This window comes from Oncorhynchus clarkii, chromosome 25 (genome assembly GCF_045791955.1).
Source record: "Oncorhynchus clarkii lewisi isolate Uvic-CL-2024 chromosome 25, UVic_Ocla_1.0, whole genome shotgun sequence".
NCBI classification, from domain to species: domain Eukaryota; kingdom Metazoa; phylum Chordata; class Actinopteri; order Salmoniformes; family Salmonidae; genus Oncorhynchus; species Oncorhynchus clarkii.
The window spans coordinates 2,505,094-2,527,891 of NC_092171.1; the positions used below are offsets into that span (position 1 = coordinate 2,505,094).

The 22,798-nt window shown below is 42.2% G+C and overlaps 2 protein-coding genes across 4 annotated transcripts in view; one reads left to right on the forward strand and one right to left on the reverse strand.

The window, feature by feature from the left end:
• Window positions 1-13,709, reverse strand: part of LOC139383749 (BRISC and BRCA1 A complex member 2) — a 207,483-nt gene extending 193,774 nt beyond the window's left edge. The window contains exons 1-3 of one of the 2 annotated variants that reach the window (XR_011628781.1): window positions 13,460-13,708; window positions 12,841-12,995; window positions 2,944-3,020 (exon numbers count right to left, since the gene is read on the reverse strand). Coding sequence is in view for 1 of the 2 variants with exons in the window: in XM_071128309.1 (XP_070984410.1) it covers window positions 2,944-3,020; window positions 12,841-12,977 (214 nt within the window). In the remaining variant the exon portion in view is untranslated. Of the gene's footprint in view, window positions 1-2,943; window positions 3,021-12,840; window positions 12,996-13,459 lie in introns of both variants that reach the window. The other variant, XM_071128309.1, reaches the window with a different exon arrangement.
• Window positions 13,710-13,906: 197 nt separating this feature from the next.
• The window catches only part of LOC139383880 (ribokinase), a 71,687-nt gene continuing 62,795 nt past the window's right edge, over window positions 13,907-22,798 (forward strand). Inside the window, exon 1 of one of the 2 annotated variants that reach the window (XR_011628800.1) lies at window positions 13,907-14,025. The gene's annotated coding sequence lies outside the window, so the exon portion shown is untranslated. The remainder of the gene's footprint in view (window positions 14,026-22,798) is intronic. The other variant, XM_071128476.1, reaches the window with a different exon arrangement.

The window sequence follows — 22,798 nt, forward strand, 5'->3', positions numbered from 1 at the left end:
ATAATATTTATGGATATATACAAAGAAATGTAAATTGAAAAGGTAAAATGAAGTGCAGCTAGTTTGCAGTCTTTCCAGCTTCAGCTTGAAGTAATTGTGTTAGCTGTGTTGTTGACTAGCTCCTCTGAACAACAACAGTGTCCTAACGAGAGAGTACATTTTCTATGTTAGGCGAAATTGTGCCTCATTATCTCATTGTTATGGATGTATCCAAATAAATGTCACTTGAAAACAGCTTGAACAAATGCAAATGCAGCTACTCTGCTGTTATTCTGACGTGACTGTAAATTAGCTAAGGGATAAGAACATTGCCAGACAGTATTGCAATGGAACATTTAAAACGAATGACTGGGCCACATCCATAGATACAGAACAAAAAGTCTGAACGATTGGGTCGCGTTTCTGGCAACCAAACAGATAGAACGAACGACCAGCCGGCTTGCATAGCCACCCTAGATTTGTGTCGAGACTATATCTTGTGGAAGGATGAAATACACTGCTCAAAAAAATAAAGGGAACACTAAAATAACACATCCTAGATCTGAATGAATGAAATATTCTTATTAAATACTTCTTTCTTTACATAGTTGAATGTGCTGACAACAAAATCACACAGAAATCAAATTTATCAACCCATGGAGGTCTGGATTTGGAGTCACACTCAAAATTAAAGTGGAAAACCACACTACAGGCTGATCCAACTTTGATGTAATGTCCTTAAAACAAGTCAAAATGAGGCTCAGTAGTGTGTGTGGCCTCCACGTGCCTGTATGACCTCCCTACAACACCTGGGCATGCTCCTGGTGAGGTGGCGGATGGTCTCCTGGGGGATCTCCTCCCAGACCTGGACTAAAGCATCCGCCAACTCCTGGACAGTCTGTGGTGCACCATGACTGACCCACTGCCAAACCGGTTGGTGGATGGAGCGAGACATGATGTCCCAGATGTGCTCAATTGGATTCAGGTCTGTGGAACGGGCGGGCCAGTCCATAGCATCAATGCCTTCCTCTTGCAGGAACTGCTGACACACTCCAGCCACATGAGGTCTAGGCCCGCCCGTTGAGGCCCGCCCGTTCCACAGACCTGAATCCAATTGAGCACATCTGGGACATCATGTCTCGCTCCATCCACCAACCGGTTTGGCAGTGGGTCAGTCTTGCATTAGGAGGAACCCAGGGCCAACCGCACCAGCATATGGTCTCACAAGGGGTCTGAGGATCTCATCTCGGTACCTAATGGCAATCAGGCTACCTCTGGCGAGCACATGGAGGGCCCCCAAAGAAATGCCACCCCACACCATGACTGACCCACTGCCAAACCGGTCATGCTGGAGGATGTTGCAGGCAGCAGAACGTTCTCCACGGCGTCTCCAGACTCGGTCATGTCTGTCTCACGTGCTCAGTGTGAACCTGCTTTCATCTGTGAAGAGCACAGGGCGCAGAGACAGCAAACCTTCTTGCCACAGCTCGCATTGATGTGCTATCCTGGATGAGCTGCACTACCTGAGCCACTTGTGTGGGTTGTAGACTCCGTCTCATGCTACCACTAGAGTGAAAGCACCACCAGCATTCAAAAGTGACCAAAACATCAGGAACATAGGAACTGAGAAGTGGTCTGTGGTCACGACCTGCAGAACCACTCCTTTATTGGGGGTGTCTTGCTAATTGCCTATAATTTCCACCTGTTGTCTATTCCATTTGCACAACAGCATGTGAAATTTTTGTCAATCAGTGTTGCTTCCTAAGTGGACAGTTTGATTTCACAGAAGTGTAATTGACTTGGAGTTACATTGTGTTGTGTTCCCTTTATTTTTTTGAGCAGTGTAGTATGAATAAATTCATGAAAATACATTTTTTTATGAAAATATTTCAATCATTATTTGAATACGTTGGTAACCTGTTAAAGTGATAATGACCTCGAAGCTGGTGTTTGGAGGATTTATTGGCACAGGTGGTGTTAGGCCCGAGACGGCAAACCGTGCCAATACCTTTCGGTTACTGCTCCCATTTTTTGGACATTAAAGGCATGTTTCAAACACCGACTTCGAGGGCATTATCACTTAAATAACTCATTGTATTGTCCATTTTAATGAATGCCAAACCCTTCCAACCCAGCAAAAACAACATTCCCTAGAATATTAACTGAAGATAAACCATTCCACATCAAATAATAGTCTACTGATCAAGATTTCCTTACAAACAAACTGCAATGCAGAGACAACTCCACCTGGCCTCATATGAAAGCATAAGACCCAAAGGCAAAGCTGTTCAGGAAGATTTAGGCTTTCAAATGTTAGCGTAGGCAGGGGACAAGGCAACAAAAAAAAAACATAAGATTGTTTCTCTCATTAAAAATCCATAACGATTTAAATATTTATTCAGCATCTGCGCAAGTTATCCATTTGCAAAGAAGCACAACTGATCAGTAAATCTGTCCCCAACCAAGTGACAGCCGATTATATTTATGTTTACACCAACTACTGTATAACTTTCTCAAAAAGAATGGCAACATGCCGATGCTAACTTGCACAGCTACAAAACTAGAAGCTAAAATCATGAGCTGATTTAGGTCCCATCTATCACACTGGATTACTAATACATTTCTGCCCCTATCAACATAATCAGGATCAGCTGTCTCTATACACATAGGCCGCATCCTAAATGGCACCCTACTCCCTATTGACTTGCATAGCTAAATTAAGGTTACATTTAAAATAAAACAAACAAAACAAATTGAGTGCACTACTTTGTACCAGAGCCCTATGGGGCCCTGGACAAAAGTAGGGCATTATATAAGGAAAACAGTGCCATTTGGGACGCAGAAATGACCTTAACAACAGAGCCAACCAGCCCTGACCTGGACCAGATGTTCATGGCACAAATTAACCAAACACATGTGAAAGGAGACAAATAGGGGAGAATGAGCCAGACAGACACTGCTTACATTTCAAGGTTTCTCCAGCGTAGGGGATGTGCAGTTTGAATCGATCACAACAGGGCCCTGGAGTCAGAGACGTGCATCTGAAGAGATGGGGAAAGAGATGTCAAATTGGGTGTCAAATGAAAGCTAAGAGTAGGGATGCACAATATATCGGTGAACATATCGGAATCGGACGATATTAGCTAAAATTCGTATCGGCCCGATGTCTAGTTTAATGCCGATGTGCAACACAGATGTCAAAGCTGACGTGCAAACCTATATGACGTAATGACGCCACGTAAAATGTTGTGCTACATGTGCAACACAGCATTCCTAACCTAGCCCACAATGTCTTCTGTGTGGATCGAGCAGTCATTTGAAAGAGCAAGAAAATTTCAGCGAGACAACTCAAAACGCGAAATCCATTAACATCAAGATAATGGAATTCATTGCCCTTGACAATCAGTCGTTCTCTTTCGTGCGTGATGTTGGCTTTCGCCGACTGGTCTTGCACCGGTACACACTATCAAGTGCGCAATTTTTCAGATATTGCCCTACCGGAGTTACACAGTGACAGAGTCACTGCAATTTGCTCCACCACATGCATACTATGGGATGCCGTTTTAGTCTTTGCATGTCAAAAAAGATAGTCGCACTGTCAAAGCCTTACAAAAAAGTCTGCAAACAAGCAAACACCGGCCACGAACGATGTGTATACAATACCGCGTTGGTAATAAGCATCATTTGTTCAACTGCAACTTCTGGGGTAGCTAGCTTTAGCACCAATAAATACAACCAGCCTGAAAAGAATGACCAATAGAAACCGCAGTCATTTTCATTATTCTTAGCAATGATTTAGGAATCCTTGTGAGTATATATTAGCTAGGTTGCCACTTGTTGTTCGCCTATTGACATTGAACTTCAGTTCATGAACATAAATAGCTAGCCAGCTACTTAACCCTGTTGCCCAAAGCTAGCAGACAGCTAGCTTCATCTGGCTAGTGAGGCTCGACCAGACCACGTTGTGTTGTGTTGCTAGCCACAATAAGTATTAGGCACAATAGAGGAATGTGCAGTTTGCCTTCAAAATAAAAGTATGCCAATGACAGTGATGCAAATGAATACAATTAGTAGAATTATGCCACTTTTATTTTGAAGGCTAACCGCAAAGTCCACTTTTGTGGCTAATCCTTATTGTGGCTAGCTTCACATACATGGGTCTGACCACCATTAATCAAATAAGAACAGTCTTATATTTTTATTTTACCTTTATTTAACTAGTTAAGAACAAATTCTTATTTTCAATGATGGCCTAGGAACCACAGATTTGTACCGTGTCAGCTCGGGGGTTTGAACTTGCAACCTTCCGGTTACTAGTCCAACGCTCTAACCACTAGTCTACCCTGCCGACCCATAAACTAGGGTTATTTTAGATGACAGTGAGCTAACTATAGGTACTGAAACAGATTCTCGTTTTGCTATGTTTTTGGGGAAGAACATTGTTTGCATCCATGAGCTAGCTAGCTTTTTTTATGACCAGCACTGTAGGTGCACGAGACAACTTCACCAGCATCATAGCATGAATCATTGTGACATATGAAATACGAGTGATTGTGTAATCAATATGTAATAACTACGTAAAAAATGTATGAACGTGTTAAATTATTATGTGATGTGCAGTCATATTCAGGTCATGATTGGTCAACAAGCTTATTTGACACGTCAAATAGTGTTATTCGACGTGTATCTTTTTTGACATACAAAGACCCAAACGGTGTTCCATAAAAATCCTGGTTGAGAATGAAACAACTGAACAAATTAACAACAAAACAGCACAGCAAGTTAGTGAAAGAAATAGGTTTTGATTATGTTTTACTGGTAATGGGGACATACGTAAATGCCAACAAAATAACTTTCTGGTCAGTGTGGTGTGTGTAACGTTTATTTAATTAAATAAGAACAAATTCTTATTTACAATGACGGCCCGGACGACGCTGGGCCAATTGTGCGCCGCCCTATGGGAATCCCAGTCACGGCCGGATGTGAAAGACCCTGGAATTGAACCAAGGACTGTAGTGACGCCTCTTGCACTAGAATGTTTAAAAGGCCCAACAAAAAAGGAGTTTTTAGCAGCAGCATGGTTAACGTTACCGCACCGCAATTCGCTGAGAGTGCAGAGGGGAGAGTGGAGCTTAATGTAACACAGGTCAATTGTAGGGTAACTTGCAGTAAAACACCACCCAACATAATTTTGGGGGACTGACTAAAAAAATTGTGATGAGACAGATTACATTTTTAGTTGAGCAAGAGTAGTGCAACCAGGTAAAGTATTGGAGGGGGACATAAAATGAATCAATAGAACGCTAACTAGTTAAAAGATCACATTTGAAACCTAGCTAATGATTAGCCCAATAGGGTTATAGTCACAGCCATGTATGTTCCCCCTCAAGCTGATACCACGACAGCCATCAAAGAACTTCACTGGACTCTTTTCAAACTGGAAACCACATATCCTGAGGCTGCATTTATTGTAGCTGGAGATTTCAACAAAGCAAATTTGAGGAAAACGCTACCCAAGTTCTGACAACACATTGACTGTAGTACTTGCGCTTCAAAATCTCTCAACAACTGTTATTCCCCCTTCTGGGATGACTACAAGGCCCTCCCCCACCCTCCATTCATCAAACCAGATCACAACTCTATTCTGCTCCTCCCTTCCTACAGGCAGAAAGTCAAACAGTAAGTACCCGTGCTATGGACTATTCAACGCTGGTCTGACCAATCGGAATCCATGCTTCAAGATTGTTTTGATCACACGGACTGGGATATGTTCCGGGTTGCCTCAGAATTACATTGAAGTATACAGAGACAAGGTGACTGAGTTCATCAGGAATAGTAAAGTGGATGTTGTTCCCACTTTGACAATTAAAACATACCCAAACCAAAAACCGTGGATAGATGGTGGCAGGTAGCCTAGTGGTTAGAGCGTTGGGCTAGCAACCGTAAAGTTGCTGGATCGAATCCCTGAGCTAACAATGTAAAAATCTGTCATTTTGCCCCTGAACAAGGCAGCTAACCCACTGTTCCCCGGTAGGCCATCATTGTAAATAAGAATTTGTTCTTAACTAACTTGCCAAAACTGAAAGTGCGAACCACAGTGTTTAACCACGGCAAGGTTAATGGGAATAAAGTTGGATATAAACAGTGTAGTTATTCCCTCCGTAAGGCAATCAAACAGGCAAAACGTCAGTACAGAGACAAAGTAGAGTCGCAATTCAACGGCTCAGACACGAGGCGTACAGTGCGTTTCGAAAGTATTCAGACCCCTTGACTTTTTCCACATTGTGTTACGTTACAGCCTTATTCTAAAATTAATTTTAAAAAACAATGTTTTACACTAATCAATCAACACACAAGAGGCGATTACAGCCTCAAGTCTTCTTGAGTATGAAGCTACAAGCTCGGCACACCTGTATTTGGGGAGTTTCTCCCATTCTTCTCTGCAGATCGTCTCAAGCTTTGTCAGGTTGGATGGAGCAGCACAGCTATTTTCCGGTCTCTCCAGAGATGTTCGATTGGGTTCATGTCTGGATTCTGGCTGGGCCACTCAAGGACATTCAGAGACTTGTCCAGAAGCCTCTCCTGCGTTGTCTAGGCTGTGTGCTTAGGGTCGTTGTCTTGTTGGAAGATGAGCCTTCACCCCCAGTCTGAGGTCCTGAGCACTCTGGAGCAGGTTTTCATTAAGGATCTCTCTGTACTTTGCTCTGTTCATCTTTCCCTTGATCCAAACTAGTCTCACAGTCCCTGCAGCTGAAAAACATCCCCACAGCATGATGCTGCCACAACCATGCTTCACCATAGGGATGATGCCAGGTTTCCTCCAGGCGTGAGGCTTGGAATTCAGGTCAAAGAGTTCAATCTTGGTTTCATCAGACCAGAGAATCTTGTTTCTCATGGTCTGAGAGTCTTTAGGTGCCTTTTGGCAAACTCCAAGCGGGCTGTCATGTGCCTTTTACTGAGGAGTGGCTACTGGTGGAGTACTGCAGAGATGGGAGAACCTTACAGAAGGACAACCATCTCCATAGAGGAACTCTGGAGCTCTGTCAAAGTGACCATCAGGTTCTTGGTCACCTAACTGACTAAGGCCCATCTCCCCCGATTGCTCAGTTTGGCCGGGCGGCCAGCTCTAGGAAGAGTCTTGGTGGTTCCAAACTTCTTCCATTTAAGAATGATGGAGACCACTGTGTTCTCGGGGACCGTCAATGCTGCAGACATTTTCTGGTACCCTTCCCCAGATCTGTGCCTCGACACAATCCTGTATCGGAGCTCTACGGACAATTCCTTCGACCTCATGGCTTGGTTTTTGCTCTGACATGCACTGTCAATTGCAAAGTTTTTTAAGGACTACAAGAGAGGCAGCCCTCACAGTCGGCGCCATTCCTTCCCTGGTGTGGGACCTTACATACACAGGTGTATGCCTTTCCAAATCATGTCCAATCGATGTGGACTCCAATCAAGTTATAGAAACATCTCAAGGATGATCAATGGAAACAGGATGCACCTGAGCTCAATTTTGAGTCTCATAGCAAAGGGTCTGAATACTTATGTAATTAAGGTATTTCTGTGTTTTATTTTTAATACATTTGTTAAACTTGTTTTCGATTTGTCATTATGGGGTATAGTGTGTAGACTGATGAGGGAAATGTATTTAAACCATTTTACAATTAGGCTGTAAGGTAACAAAATGTGGAAAAGGGAAAGGTGTCTGAATACTTTCCGAATGCACTGTATATGGCAGGGTCTACGGAAAACTAGCCACATCACGGACACCTACGTCTTGCTCCCGGACAAACTAAACACATTCTTTCCCAGCTTTGAGGATAACACAGTGCCACCGACGCAGACCGCTCCCAATGACCTTGGGATCTCCTTCTCCATGGTCAACGTGTTAACCCTCGCAAGGCTGCCGGCCCAGTTGGCATCCCTAGCCGCGTCCTCAGAGCAGCTGGCTGGAGTGTTTACGGACATATTCAATCTCTCCCTACACAGTCTCCTGTCCCCACTTGCTTCAAGATGTATACCATTGTTCCTGTACCCAAGAAAGCAAAGGTAACTGAACTAAATGACTGTAGCACTCACCTCTGTCACCATGAAGTGCTTAGAGAGGCTAGTTAAGGATCATCTCCCCTCCACCTCTACCTGACACCCTAGACCCACTGCAATTTGCATACCACCCCAATAGATCCAGACCATACAATCGCCATTGCACTCAACACTGCCCTATCCTATCTGGACAAGAGGAATACCTATGTAAAAATGCAGTTCATTGACAATAGCTCAGCCTTCAACACCATAGTAGCCTCCAAGCTCATCATTAAGCTCAGGGCCATGGGTCTGAACCCCGCCCTGTGCAACTGGGTCCTGGACTTCCTGACAGGCCACCCCCAGGTGGTGAAGGTAGGAAACAACACCTCCACTACGCTGATCCTCAACACAGGGGTCCCACAAGGGTGCATGTTCAGCCCCCTCCTGTACTCCCTGTTCACCCATGACTGCGTGGCCACGCACGCTTCCAACACAATTATCAAGTTTGCAGACGACACAACAGTAGTAGACCTGATTACCAACAATGACGAGACGGCCTACAGGGAGGAGGTGAGGGCTCTGGCAGAGTGGTGCCATTATAATAACCTCTACATCAACAAAACGAAGGAGCTGATCGTGGACTTCAGGAGACAGTAGAGGGAGTATGCCCCTATTCACAAAGCTTCAAGTTCCTAGGTGTACACATCACAGGAGGGCTAAAAACCCTCTCAAACTTTTACAGATGCACAATTGAGAGCATCCTACCGGACTGTATCACCGCCTGGTACGGCAACTTCAGCGCCCGTAAGAGCAGGGCTCGCCAGAGGGAGATGCGGTCTGTCCAAAACATCACCGGGGGCACACTACCTGCCCTCTAGGACACCAACATCACAGGAAGGCCAAAAAGATCATCAAGGACATCAACCACCTGAGCCACAGCCTGCTCACCCCGCTATCATCCAGAAGGCGAGGTCAGTACAAGTGATTCAAAGCTGGGACCTGGAGACTGAAAACAGCTTCTATCTCAAGACCATCAGACTGTTAAATAGCCATCACCCGGTTACTCAACCCTGCACCTTAGAGGCTGCTGCCCTATGTACATGGAATCACTGATCAATTTAATAATGGAACACTAGTCACTTTAAATCATGTTTACATACTGCTTTATTCATTTCATATACAGTGGGGCAAAAAAGTATTTAGTCAGACACCAATTGTGCAAGTTCTCCCAATTAAAAAGAGGAGAGAGGCCTGTAATTTTCATCATAGGTACACTGCAACTATGACAGACAAAATGAGAAAAAGAAATCCAGAAAATCACACCATAGAGCTGTCAAAGGACACCAGAAACAAAATTGTAGACCTGTACCAGGCTGGGAAGACTGAATCTGCAAAGATAAGCAGCTTGGTTTGAAGAAATCAACTGTGGGAGCAATTATTAGGAAATGGAAGACATACAAGACCACTGATAATCTCCCTCGATCTGGGGCTCCACGCAAGATCTCACCCCGTGGGGTCAAAATGATCACAAAAATCCCAGAACCACACGGGGGGACCTAGTGAATGACCTGCAGAGAGCTGGGACCAAAGTAACAAAGCCTACCATCAGTAACACACTACGCCGCCAGGGACTCAAATCCTGCAGTGCCAGACGTGTCCCCCTGCTTAAGCCAGTACATGTCCAGGCCCGTCTGAAGTTTGCAAGAGAGCATTTGGATGATCCAGAAGAAGATTGGGAGAATGTCATATGGTCAGATGAAACCAAAATAGAACTTTTTGGTAAAAACTCAACTCGTCGTGTTTGGAGGACAAAGAAGGCTGAGTTGCATCCAAAGAACACCATACCTACTGTGAAGCATGGGGGTGGAAACATCATGCTTTGGGGCTGTTTAGCTGCAAAGGGACCAGGACGACTGATCCGTGTAAACGAAAGAATGAATGGGGCCATGTATCGTGAGATTTTGAGTGAAAACCTCTTTCCATCAACAAGGGCATTGAAGATGAAACGTGGCTGGGTCTTTCAGCATGACAATGATCCCAAACACACCGCCCGGGCAACGAAGGAGTGGCTTCGTAAGAAGCATTTCAAGGTCCTGGAGTGGCCTAGCCAGTCTCCAGATCTCAACCCCATAGAAAATCTTTGGAGGGAGTTGAAAGTCCGTGTTGCCCAGCAACAGCCCCAAAACATCACTGTCTAGAGGAGATCTGCATGGAGGAATGGGCCAAAATGCCAGCAACAGTGTGTGAAAACCTTGTGAAGACTTACAGAAAACATTTGACCTCTGTCATTGCCAACAAAGGGTATATAACAAAGTATTGAGATAAACTATTGTTATTGACCAAATACTTATTTTCCACCATAATTTGCAAATAAATTCATAAAAATCCTACAATGTGATTTTCTGGAGAAAAAAAATCTAATTTTGTCTGTCATAGTTTAAGTGTACCTATGATGAAAATTAAAGGCCTCTCTCATCTTTTTAAGTGGGAGAACTTAAACAATTGGTGGCTGACTAAATACTATTTTGCCCCACTGTATATATGTATGTATATATATATATATATATATATATATATATATATATATATTGATATTGTATTCTACTATATTTTAGTCAATTCCCCAGCAACATTTCTCGTCTTAATATTAATATATTTCTTAATTCCATTATTTTCCTTTTAGATTTGTGTGTATTGTTGTGAATTGTTAGATACTACCGCACGATTGGAGACAGCGAAACGCTTGTGTTCCTACACCCGCAATAACATCTGCTAAATATGTGTATTTGACCAATAAAATTGGATTTGAAAGATAAGCAACCCCATGCTTCAGCCTACTCCAATTTGCTTACCGCCCAAATAGGTCCACAGACGATGCAATCTCAACCACACTGCACACTGCCCTAACCCATCTGGACAAGAGGAATACCTATGTGAGAATGCTGTTCATCGACTACAGCTCGGCATTCAACACCATAGTACCCTCCAAGCTCGTCATCAAGCTCGAGACCCTGGGTCTCGACCCCGCCCTGTGCAACAGGGTACTGGACTTCCTGACGGGCCGCCCCCAGGTGGTGAGGGTAGGCAACAACATCTCCTCCCCGCTGATCCTCAACACTGGGGCCCCACAAGGGGCGTTCTGAGCCCTCTCCTGTACTCCCTGTTCACACACGACTGCGTGGCCACGCACGCCTCCAACTCAATCATCAAGTTTGCGGACGACACAACAGTGGTAGGCTTGATTACCAACAACGACGAGACGGCCTGCAGGGAGGAGGTGAGGGCCCTCGGAGTGTGGTGTCAGGAAAATAACCTCACACTCAACGTCAACAAAACTAAGGAGATGATTGTGGACTTCAGGAAACAGCAGAGGGAACACCCCCCTATCCACATCGATGGAACAGTAGTGGAGAGGGTAGCAAGTTCCTCGGCATACACATCACAGACAAACTGAATTAGTCCACTCACACAGACAGCATCGTGAAGAAGGCGCAGCAGCGCCTCTTCAACCTCAGGAGGCTGAAGAAATTCGGCTTGTCACCAAAAGCACTCACAAACTTCTACAGATGCACAATCGAGAGCATCCTGGCGGGCTGTATCACCGCCTGGTATGGCAACTGCACCGCCCTCAACCGTAAGGCTCTCCAGAGGGTAGTGAGGTCTGCACAACGCATCACCGGGGGCAAACTACCTGCCCTCCAGGACACCTACACCACCCGATGTCACAGGAAGGCCATAAAGATCATCAAGGACATCAACCACCCGAGCCACTGCCTGTTCACCCCGCTATCATCCAGAAGGCGAGGTCAGTACAGGTGCATCAAAGCTGGGACCGAGAGACTGAAAAACAGCTCCTATCTCAAGGCCATCAGACTGTTAAACAGCCACCACTAACACTGAGTGGCTGCTGCCAACACACTGACACAACTCCAGCCACTTTAATAATGGGAATTGATGGGAAATTATGTAAATATATCACTAGCCACTTTAAACAATGCTACCTTATATAATGTTACTTACCCTACATTATTCATCTCATATGCATACGTATATACTGTACTCTATATCATCGACTGTATCCTTATGTAATACATGTATCACTAGCCACTTTAAACTATGCCACTTTGTTTACATACTCATCTCATTTGTACATACTGTACTCGATACCATCTACTGTATCTTGCCTATGCTGCTCTGTACCATCACTCATTCATATATCCTTATGTACATATTCTTTATCCCCTTACACTGTGTACAAGACAGTAGTTTTGGAATTGTTAGTTAGATTACTTGTTATTACTGCATTGTCGGAACTAGAAGCACAAGCATTTCGCTACACTCGCATTAACATCTGCTAACCATGTGTATGTGACAAATAAAATTTGATTTGATTTGATTTCTTTATAGCCACTGTGTTGCATCAGTTGGGCTACAGGTGATAATGGTTATTGCTAACAGCATACACGATATTATGGTCCAATATGTTAAAATAATTTTACCAATATGATATTGGGCTCTTTCTGGAGGTGGAAATTATATTTTAGATGGTGTCAGCATAATTAGATTTTCATTCATTTTGGAGTAGAACGTCCGGAGCGCCTCAGTCCTTCTACATAAAAATTAACTGGGGACACCAGCCCCACTCTTCTTCATCAGTACTTGACAGGTAAAAGTGAATTCACACATCCGTCATATTGCCTCCACCTATTATATTTTCTCAAATTAGTGCACATGAAAGAGAGGATATAAGGAAGAGAAAACACTTTAAACTATTGAACTGCTCCACATAGTTTAATATTAAATGGTCACAGACTGTCATTAAGCAGAGGAACTCACCCAGTCTTGAGGTCTGTGACACGCAGGCAGTTGGTGGAGTCAAGGCCCACTCGACCATTCCGCACCACACTGCACAACAAGGGGCGCAGCTCAGGAGAGATGCGGTTCAGTGCAACCTCAGGGGACATGCTGTTCATCTTCCACACTCAAGTTCTCTGGAAACAGCCCAAGACAGAGACCAAAGGAGCTTGCCATCATTAACGCAGTAAACACATCATTCAAACTCACAATGCATTGACAGCTATAAAATACATATTACTGAGACAATGCTCTCATGACAGTGTGTCATGTATTCTGCAAGCTATGGTCAGTTTGTTAGATTAATCAATCACAGGCACTGACATTTTGACACAGACTACTTTCCAACACTAGCAAAACATAGCTAGCTAACTTACTGCAATTGTATTCATGCAAAATCGAGTCAAATTAATGGCAGAGATAGCTAAATGTATTAACTAACGTTCGTTTACTTTCATTTTGATGTGTTGTTGTCGAAGGTTAGCAGCTAACTAAGTATCCATAAGCAGTAGTGGGAGGTTTTCCCAATAATTAACTAGAAAGCTTGCTAACGTTACATAAATTGCTGTCAAAGTCAGCTCAAAATTGGGAAATAGCTTACTTTATTGGAAATCCGTTAACGTTTAAATTTGTACAGCAAATAATCGGTCGTCACTAGTTACCACAGTCCCAAAGTAAAACAATAAATATTCATAAGTGATTAACCACACTGCTAAACTTATGCGTAACCCTAATCTTATTTTTTTTGTTTTTATCAATTTTTACAACAGCCAATTTTCACTTCGTGTTGTGATAAACAGTATAAACCCAAATCTTCCGGTAGATGTTTTTGGGGTCCTTTTTGGACCTCAAAGTCCATAGCCGGTGTTGCTTTTGCCGGTCTACAAAAGGCTCCTTTCATCCTGTGCTAAATATTTTTTTTGATACAACTCTTTTTTGTGTGTTATAATAATGACTCCATAGAATAGATATTGCCTTTTTTTATTTGGTCAACAAATTCATTTGAAATGCATTATACGAGTCAGAACTAGCTTAGCTAGTAGAAATTCCAGAGCTGTCATTTTTCAACGTGTAACCAGGCACTATCTCAGTGGCAGATTTTGACCGTGCTAGCAATGCACTTTGGCCACTTCATAACAAGACAGCGAACTCAGAATTGGACATTAGGTAATGTGTTTATATTTTACATGTCCACCTTATTTGACATAAATCCAAGTAACTTTATGGCAGTGATTTTTGCTAGCTAGCAAAGTAAACTTTAGTCAAGCAAGCTAATGTCAGCCACTGTACCAAATATGTCTAATTGTTCTATCTGTGACTGTTGGAATCATTGCGGATTAAATTCAACAACTTTTTTTTTTTTCCAAGTTAGTTTTTTTTTTTTTTTTTAAACGACTGATTTCAGCACCCTCCAATTACGTATGACATTGTTCAGTGTAATTGTGTGCTGAAAGTCGTTTTTTATAAAAACGTCATTTTGTGACGTTGGAACTCCAGTCAGCCCACACTAGTTTTCGCCCAGCTCCATCTTAAATTGTAGAGTTGAGTTTAGCCGGCTTTTGGCAGTGGTGGGAAAAAGTACTCAATTATCATACATGAAAAAAAGTAAAGATACCTTTTAATAGAAAATTACTCAAGTAAAAGTCACCCAGTAAAATACTACTTGAGTAAAAGTAAAAAAACTTTTGTTTAAAATATACTTAATTATCAAAAGTAAATGGAATTGCTAAAAATGTACTTAAGTATCAAAAGTAAAAGTATAAATAATTTAAAATTCCTTATATTAAGCAAACAAATGTTTTATTTATTTATGGAAAGCCAGTGGCACACTCCAACACTCAGACATCATTTACAAACAGAGCAGGGAAGACCAGGGATGAATTGGACCAATGTTTTCTTGTCAAAATGTAACAAGTACTTTTGGGTGTCAGGGGAAATGTATGGTGTAAAAATGACATTATTTCCCCTAGGAATGTAAGTGAAGTGAAAGTTAGCAAAAATGTAAATAATAAAGTAAAGTACAGATACCCCAAAAAACGACTTAAGTAGTACTTTAAAGTATTTTTAATAATACTAATAATAGTATTCAAAATGCCCAAGAAGCCAGTGTTGGGAGGATAATTTGCCACAGGTGTTGTTACACCTTAGACGAAGTCGAGGGGCAAACCGTGCCAATATTTCCTCCAAACACCGGCTTTGAGGGCATTTATCACTTTTATACAACAGGTTGCCAACATATTCAAATATGGATTTACGCATTTTCATTAAAAAGGTTATTTTGAAGAATTTATTCATACTATTTCATCCTTCCACAACGTGCCCCCACACATTGACTCTGTACCAGGACCCCATATATAGCCTCGCTACCAGTATTTTATTATTGCTCCTTAATTATTTGTTATTTCTATTTTTCTTTTTTTTCATTAAAACTGCATTGTTGGTTAAGGGCTTGAAAGTAAGCACCTGTTGTATTCAGCGCATGTGACGAATACAATTTGATTTGATTTTATAGTCCCAAAACAAATCTCGGGTTGCCACCCAAGTTGCTCGTTTTATCGGTTCGGTTGCTAGAGACGCAACCCAGTCGTTCAGTCTTTTAGTTCTGTATCTATGGACGCGACCCAGTCGTTCGTTCTAAATGTTCCATTGCCGTACTGTTAGCTCATCAACTACATCTAACTTATTCACATCAAAAAGTGCAGGCAGAATAACAGCAAAGTAGATGCATTTGCATTTGTTCAGGCTGTTTTCTAGTGACATTTATTTGGATACATCCATAACAATGTGCTCACTCGTCAGGACACGTCCAGAGGAGCTAGCCAACAACACAGCTAACACAATCACTTCAAAGTGAAGCTGGAAAGACTGCAAACTAGCTGCACTTCATTTCGTTTGACCTTTTGTCAATTGACATTTCTTTGTATATACCCATAAAAATGATATCAGCTGATTCATGATTTCGACTGGCTGAGAAACGTTCTCTCGTCCTGACTCCCAACACATTCATTACTATGGGACAGCAGGAGATCGAATTTGAATATTGAAACAATGTTGCTAATGTCGAAGATACAGATAAGATGGCAAGGTTTATACAAATCTCCTCTGTTGAAAACAAAATGTTAGTCTAAAGGAAATGTGAGATGATGTCTAAATGCTTTTTATTGTGGAGATGAAGTTTACAAAGTGCCTGGCTGGGTTGATGAGACAGTGGATTGCACAGTCAGATGGAACGGTGTAAATAGGCATTTTAATGTCATTAGAATTAGCTGGTGGTAAATTGTGGTATAGACACCGACAGGAAGGCAGTTTTACCCAATCAGCATTCAGGATTAGACCCTCCTGCTGTATAATAGGCAATAACAAACACTTGGACCATATAAACTAAAGTTAATCTTCAACAGTGAATGCTGTGTATGGCCTATTTCATGGCTGGTCCAAAGTTCCTAACCAGCTATTGACTAGCAAGCCTCTATTGGCCTACTATGTGCTGTAGTAGCTAGCCAACTCTGTTTCTAGCTTCACAATGAACAAAAACACAGAAATAAGCACCAAGACAAGACTGCACAATGGAGGTAAAACTAAAATGTCAATGGACTGGAACACCAGGACACCGATTTGCTACTCGTTCTATGTCTAGAAAAATGAGGAATGTTATGAGAAACACTGATTAATTACCGTCATGCCCAGACAGTGTGTGAAAGGCTTGAATCCTAGGGGGAAACTTGATTTCTTGCATACTCTCTCCTCAAAACAATTAATTGGATGCAGTTTGGTAAGGAGACACAAGACAAGGACAGATGACGTTAGGAATCACATCAACAAAAAATCCTATATTCACATTGGGTCAAACTGTGTCAGTGTGGCTTTAATCATTAATTGCCATCATTGCATTGATCCCCTCTCAATGAGAAGTTGCCATAACATGATGGAGTGTAGTGGGTCCCAAACCATACTAAACAAAAAAATAAATGCAACATGTAAAGTGGTGGTCCCATGTTTCATGAGCTGAAATAAAAAATCCCAGAAATGTACCATACACACAAAAAGCTTATTTATCTAAAATGTTGTGCATACATTTGTTTACATCCCTGTTAGTCAGCATTTCTCCTTTGCAAAGATAATCCATCCACCTGAAAGGTGTGTCATATCAAGAAGCTGATTAAGCAGCTGGGGACAATAAAATACCACTCTAAATTTTGTCACACAACACAATGCCACATATGTCTCAAGCTTTGAGGGAGCGTGCAAATTGGCATGCTGACTGCAGGAATGTCCACCAGAGCTGTTGCCAGAGAATGTTAATTAACAGAATGTTAATTTCTCTACCATTCTCAACCACTTTCGATGGCCACTGTTATGCTGGAGAAGTGTGGGTTTCATGGATTAATCCCGGTTTCAACTGTACTGGGCAGCTGGGAGACAGCCTGTATGGCGTCGTGTGGGAAAACGGTTTGGTGATGTCAACGTTATGTACAGCGTGCCTCATGGTGGTGGTGGGGTTATGGTATGGTCAGGCATAAACTACAGACAATGAACCCAATTGCATTTTATTGATGGCAATTTGAATGCACAGAGGTACCGTGACGAGATTCTGAGGCCCATTGACGTGACATTCATCCGCCGCCATCACCTCATGTTTCAGAATGATAATGCACAACCCCATGTCACAAGGATCTGTACGCAATTCCTGGAAACAGAAATTGTTGCAGTTCATCCATGGCCTGCATACTCACCACACGTCACCTATTGAGCATGTTTAGGATACTCTGGATCGACATGCACGACAGATTGTTCCAGTTCCCGCCAATATCCATAAACTTCGCACAGCCATTGAAGAGGAGTAGGACAACATTCCACAGGCCACAGTCAACAGCCTGATCAACTCAATGCGAAGGAGATATTTTGCGCTGCATGAGGCAAATAGTGGTCACTCCAGATACTGACTGGTTTTCTGAACCGCGCCTAGGGCTGATGGTCATTAGTAGATTACCCAACTTGCTAACTGCCTGGTACTCACCACTCTGTTGTCCCTCTAATCACTCTGATGTCAATGCAAATGTAACCAAAAATCTAATCAAACACTTCATTAGAGCTGAACAGAGTGGTGGCCTCTATTAGAAAGAGTAACCCAACCGCTTTCTATAGGCTAGGCCTACTACAGTTGAAGTTGAAAGTTTACATACACTTAGTTTGGAGTCATTAAAACTCGTTTTTCAAACACTCCACAAATGACTTGTTAACAAACTATAGTTTTGCCAAGTCAGTTAAGACATCTACTTTGTGCATGACACAAGTCATTTTTCCAACAATTGTTTACAGACAGATTATTTCACTCATAATTCACTGTATCACAATTCCAGTGGGTCAGAAGATTACATACACTAAGTTGACTGTGCCTTTAAACAGCTTGGAAAATTCCTGAAAATTATGTCATGGCTTTAGAAGCTTCTGATAGGCTAATTGACATCATTTGAGTCAATTGGAGGTGTACCTGTGGATGTATTTCAAGGCCTACCTTCAAACTCAGTGCCTCTTTGCTTGACATCATGGGAAAATCAAAAGAAATCAGCCAAGACCTCAGAAAATAAACTAGACCTCCACAAGCGCCTGACGATACCACGTTCATCTGTACAAACAATAGTATGCACGTATAAACGCCATGGAACCACGCAGCCGCCATACCGCGCAGGAAGGAAACGCGTTCTGTCTCTTAGAGATGAATGTACTTTGGTGTGAAAAGTGCAAATCAATCCCAGAACAACAGCAAAGAACCTTGTGAAGATGCTGGAGGAAACCGGTACAAAAGTATCTATAGCCACAGTAAAACGAGTCCTATATCGACAACCTGAAAGGCCGCTCAGCAAGGAAAAGCCACTGCTCCAAAATCTCCATAAAAAAGACAGACTACGGTTTGCAACTGCACATGGAGAAAAATATCGTACTTTTTGGAGAATGTCCTCTGGTCTGATGAAACAAAAATAGAACTGTTTGGCCATAATGACCATTTATGTTTGGAGGAAAAAGGTGGAGGCTTGCAAGCAGAAGAACACCGTCTCAACCGTGAAGCACAGGGGTGGCAGCATCATGTCGTGGGGGTGCTTTGCTGCAGGAGGGACTGGTCCACTGGAAAAGTGTCCTCCATTCACTATTTAACCCTGCCCATTTCGAGACATGATAATGGTCCATTCTAAATCAAAACCAATTTCATCCATATATTATTTAGTAATATGCAAAGACAAGATTAAACCAAGAATGGTCTGTTAGATGACAATAATTGCCTATTGTATAAATGGAGTATTATCACTTGTGATGAAAGCAGAAATACCTTGGAATTGAGCTCAAGTGCATCCTGTTTCAATTGATCATCCTTGAGATGTTTCTACAACATGATTGGACTCCACATGTGGTCAATTCAATTGATTAGACATGATTTGGAAAGGCACACACCTGTCTATATAAGGTGACAGTGCATGTCAGATTAAAAACCAAGCCATAAGGTCGAAGGTATTGTCCATTGAGCTTCGAGGCAGGATTGTGTCGAGGCACAGATCTGGGGAAGGGTACCGAAAAATTGCTGCAGCATTGAAGGTCCCCAAGAACACAGTGGCCTCCATCAGGCTTAAATGGAAGCAGTTTTGAACAACCAAGACTCTTCCTAGAGCTAGCCACCCGACCAAACTGAGCAATCGGGGGCGAAGTGCCTTGGTTAGGGAGGTAACCAAGAACCTAATGGTCACTCTGACAGAGCTCCAGAGTTCCTCTGTGGAGATGGGAGAACCTTGCAGAAGGACAACCATCTCTACAGCACTCCACCAATCAGGCCTTTATAGTAAAGTGGCCAGATGGAAGCCACTCCTTAGTAAAAGGCACATGACAGCCCGCTTGGAGTTTGCCAAAAGGCACCTGAAGACTCTCAGATCATGAGAAACAAGATTCTCTGGTCTGATAAAACCAAGATTGAACATATTTTGGCCAGAATGCCAAGTGTCACTTCTGGAGAAAACCTGGCACCATCCCTACGGTGAATCATGGTGATGGCAGCATCATGCTGTGGGTATGTTTTTCAGAGGCAGGGACTGGGAGATTAGTCAGGATCAAGGAAAAGATGAACGTAGCAAAGTACAGAGAGATCCTGATAAAAACCTGCTCAGGTTCAGAGTGCTCAGGACCTCAGACTGGGGCGAAGGTTCACTTTCCAACAGGACAATGACCCTTATCACACAGCCAAGACAACGCAGGAGTGGCTTCGGGACAAGTCTCTGAATGTCCTTGAGTGGCCCAGCCAGAGCCCGGACTTGAACCTGATCAAACATCTCTGGAGAGACCTGAAAATAGCTCTGCAGCGACACTCTGCATCCAACCTGACAGAGATTGAGAAGATCTGCAGAGAAGATTGGGAATAACTCTGCAAAAACAGGTGTGCAAGTTTGTGGCGTCATAACCAAGAAGACTCAAGGCTGAAGTCGCTGTCAAAGATGCTTCAAGAAAGTACTGAGTAAAGGGTCTGAATACTTTTGGAAATGTGATATTATTTTTATAGACAATTCTGTTCAAAAGTTTGGGATTACTTAGAAATGTCCTTGTTTTTGAAAGAAAAGCAAAAAAACATTGTCCAACCAGTTGAGTCTATGGGGGCGCTATTTCATTATTGGATAAAAAACGTTCCCGTTTTAAGCGCAATATTTTGTCACGAAAAGATGCTCGACTATGCATATTATTGACCGTTTTGGAAAGAAAACACTCTGAAGTTTCAGAATCTGCAAAGATATTGTCTGTGAGTGCCCCAGAACTCATTCTACAGGCGAAACCAAGATGAAACGTCAAACAGGAAATGAGCAGAATTTCTGAAGCTCTGTTTTCTAATGTCTCCTTATATGGCTGTGAATGCGACAGGAATAAGCTTAGACCTTCTGCCGTTCCCCCAAGATGTCGGCAGCATTGTGACGTATTTGTAGGCATATCATTGGAAGATTGACCATAAGAGACTACATTTTCCAAGTGTCCGCCTGGTGTCCTGTGTCGAAATTGGTGCACAACGCCAGGTGCAAGTATTTTTCCATTTGATAGAGAGGAGAAACCAGGCTTCCACGAACGATATATCATCGAAGAGATATGTGAAAAACACCTTGAGGATTGATTCTAAACAACGTTTGCCATGTTTTCAGTCGATATTATGGAGTTAATTTGGAAAAAAGTTTGCGTTTTGAGGACTGAATTTTCGGTTTTTTTTGGTAGCCAAATGTAATATACAAAACGGAGCTATTTCTAATACACAAAGAATATTTTTGGAAAAACTGAGCATTTGCTATCTAACTGAGAGTCTCCTCATTGAAAACATCCGAAGTTCTTCAAAGGTAAATTATTTTATTTGAAGGCTTTTCTTGTTTTTTGTTGAAATGTTGCCTGCTGGATGCTAACGCTAATGCTAACGCTAAATGCTACGCTAGCTGGCTACTGTTACACAAATTATTGTTTTCCTATGGTTGAGAAGCATATTTTGAAAATCTGAGATGACAGTGTTGTTTACAAAAGGCTAAGCTTGAGAGATGGCATATTATTTAAATTTGCGATTTTCATGAATAGTTAACGTTGCGTTATGTTAATGAGCTTGAGTCTGTATTCACGCTCCCGGATCCGGGATGGCTAAGTGCTAGAGGTTAAAATTACATCACATTTATCAGAAATACAGTGTAGACATTGTTAATGTTGTAAATTACTATTGTAGCTGGAAACGGCTGATTTAAAAATGAAAAATAAAAATGTATTGAATATCTACATAGGCCCATTATCAGCAACCATCACTCCTGTGTTCCAATGGCACGTTATGTTAGCTAATCCAAGTTTATAATTTTAAAAGGCTAATTCATTCTTAGAAAACCGTTTTGCAATTATGTTAGCACAGCTGAAAACTGTTGTTCTGATTAAAGAAGCAATACAACTGGCCTTTTTAGAACAGTTTAGTATCTGGAGCATCAGCATTTGTGAGTTCAATTACAGGCTCAAAATGGCCAGAAACAAATAACTTTCTTCTAAAAACTTGTCAGCCTGTTATTGTTCTGCGAAATTAAGGCTATTCCATGCGAGAAATTGCCAAGAAACTGAAGATCTCGTACAACGCTGTGTACTACTCCTTTCACAGAACAGCACAAACTGGCTCGAACCAGAATAGAAAGAGGAGTGGGATGCCCCGGTGCACAACTGAGGAAGAGGACAAGTACATTAGAGTGTCTAGTTTGAGAAACAACTGTCCCAGACTACATTTGGAATATTTATTTCTCACACAGAATAGGTCAACTTTTGTACTATGGGGGATAGTAGATTGACATAGACTAGTGCTTTTGCTGTTCGTTAGGCCTACTCATCTTGTTGGCTGACGAAAAGTAAATGTGGACAATATCTTCAATATGCGCCTTGGAATTGGATAAGGTCGCGCGTGGTTACGTCCCGGATGTGTCTTTCTTCACTTGCAGCCTGTGAGAAAGACCCGATCATGTGAAGGAAAGCCATGTGAGTGGGAGGTGCCTAGGAGCATTCAGGGAGAAGGGAATTATCATGATTATATGCAGCCCAAGGGCACAACAGCCACTGGCCGCAAAAGGCATGGATTTGTTTAGGGGGTATTACGGCAACACAAAGCTGATGCCGCCGGAAAATTCAAGACATTATCAATTGCTTGTCAAATTGTGAATGAGAGACTGATGAAGTGTGTACGTCCTGCGCAAAAAAACAACAAAGCAGAACTCATGCCTTTCATGCAACTTTTTACAAAGCACCATGCAGCCTTACAACGTATTAAACATCTAAACATATAGCCCATCGTTTTGTAGAACAACTAAAGTTACATTAATAACTCTAAATTAAGCATATACTGTAGGAGTACCTATTTATTAGTTAAACGCTGAACACAGAATAGCTTCATGTGCGCACTGCCTCAAATCGT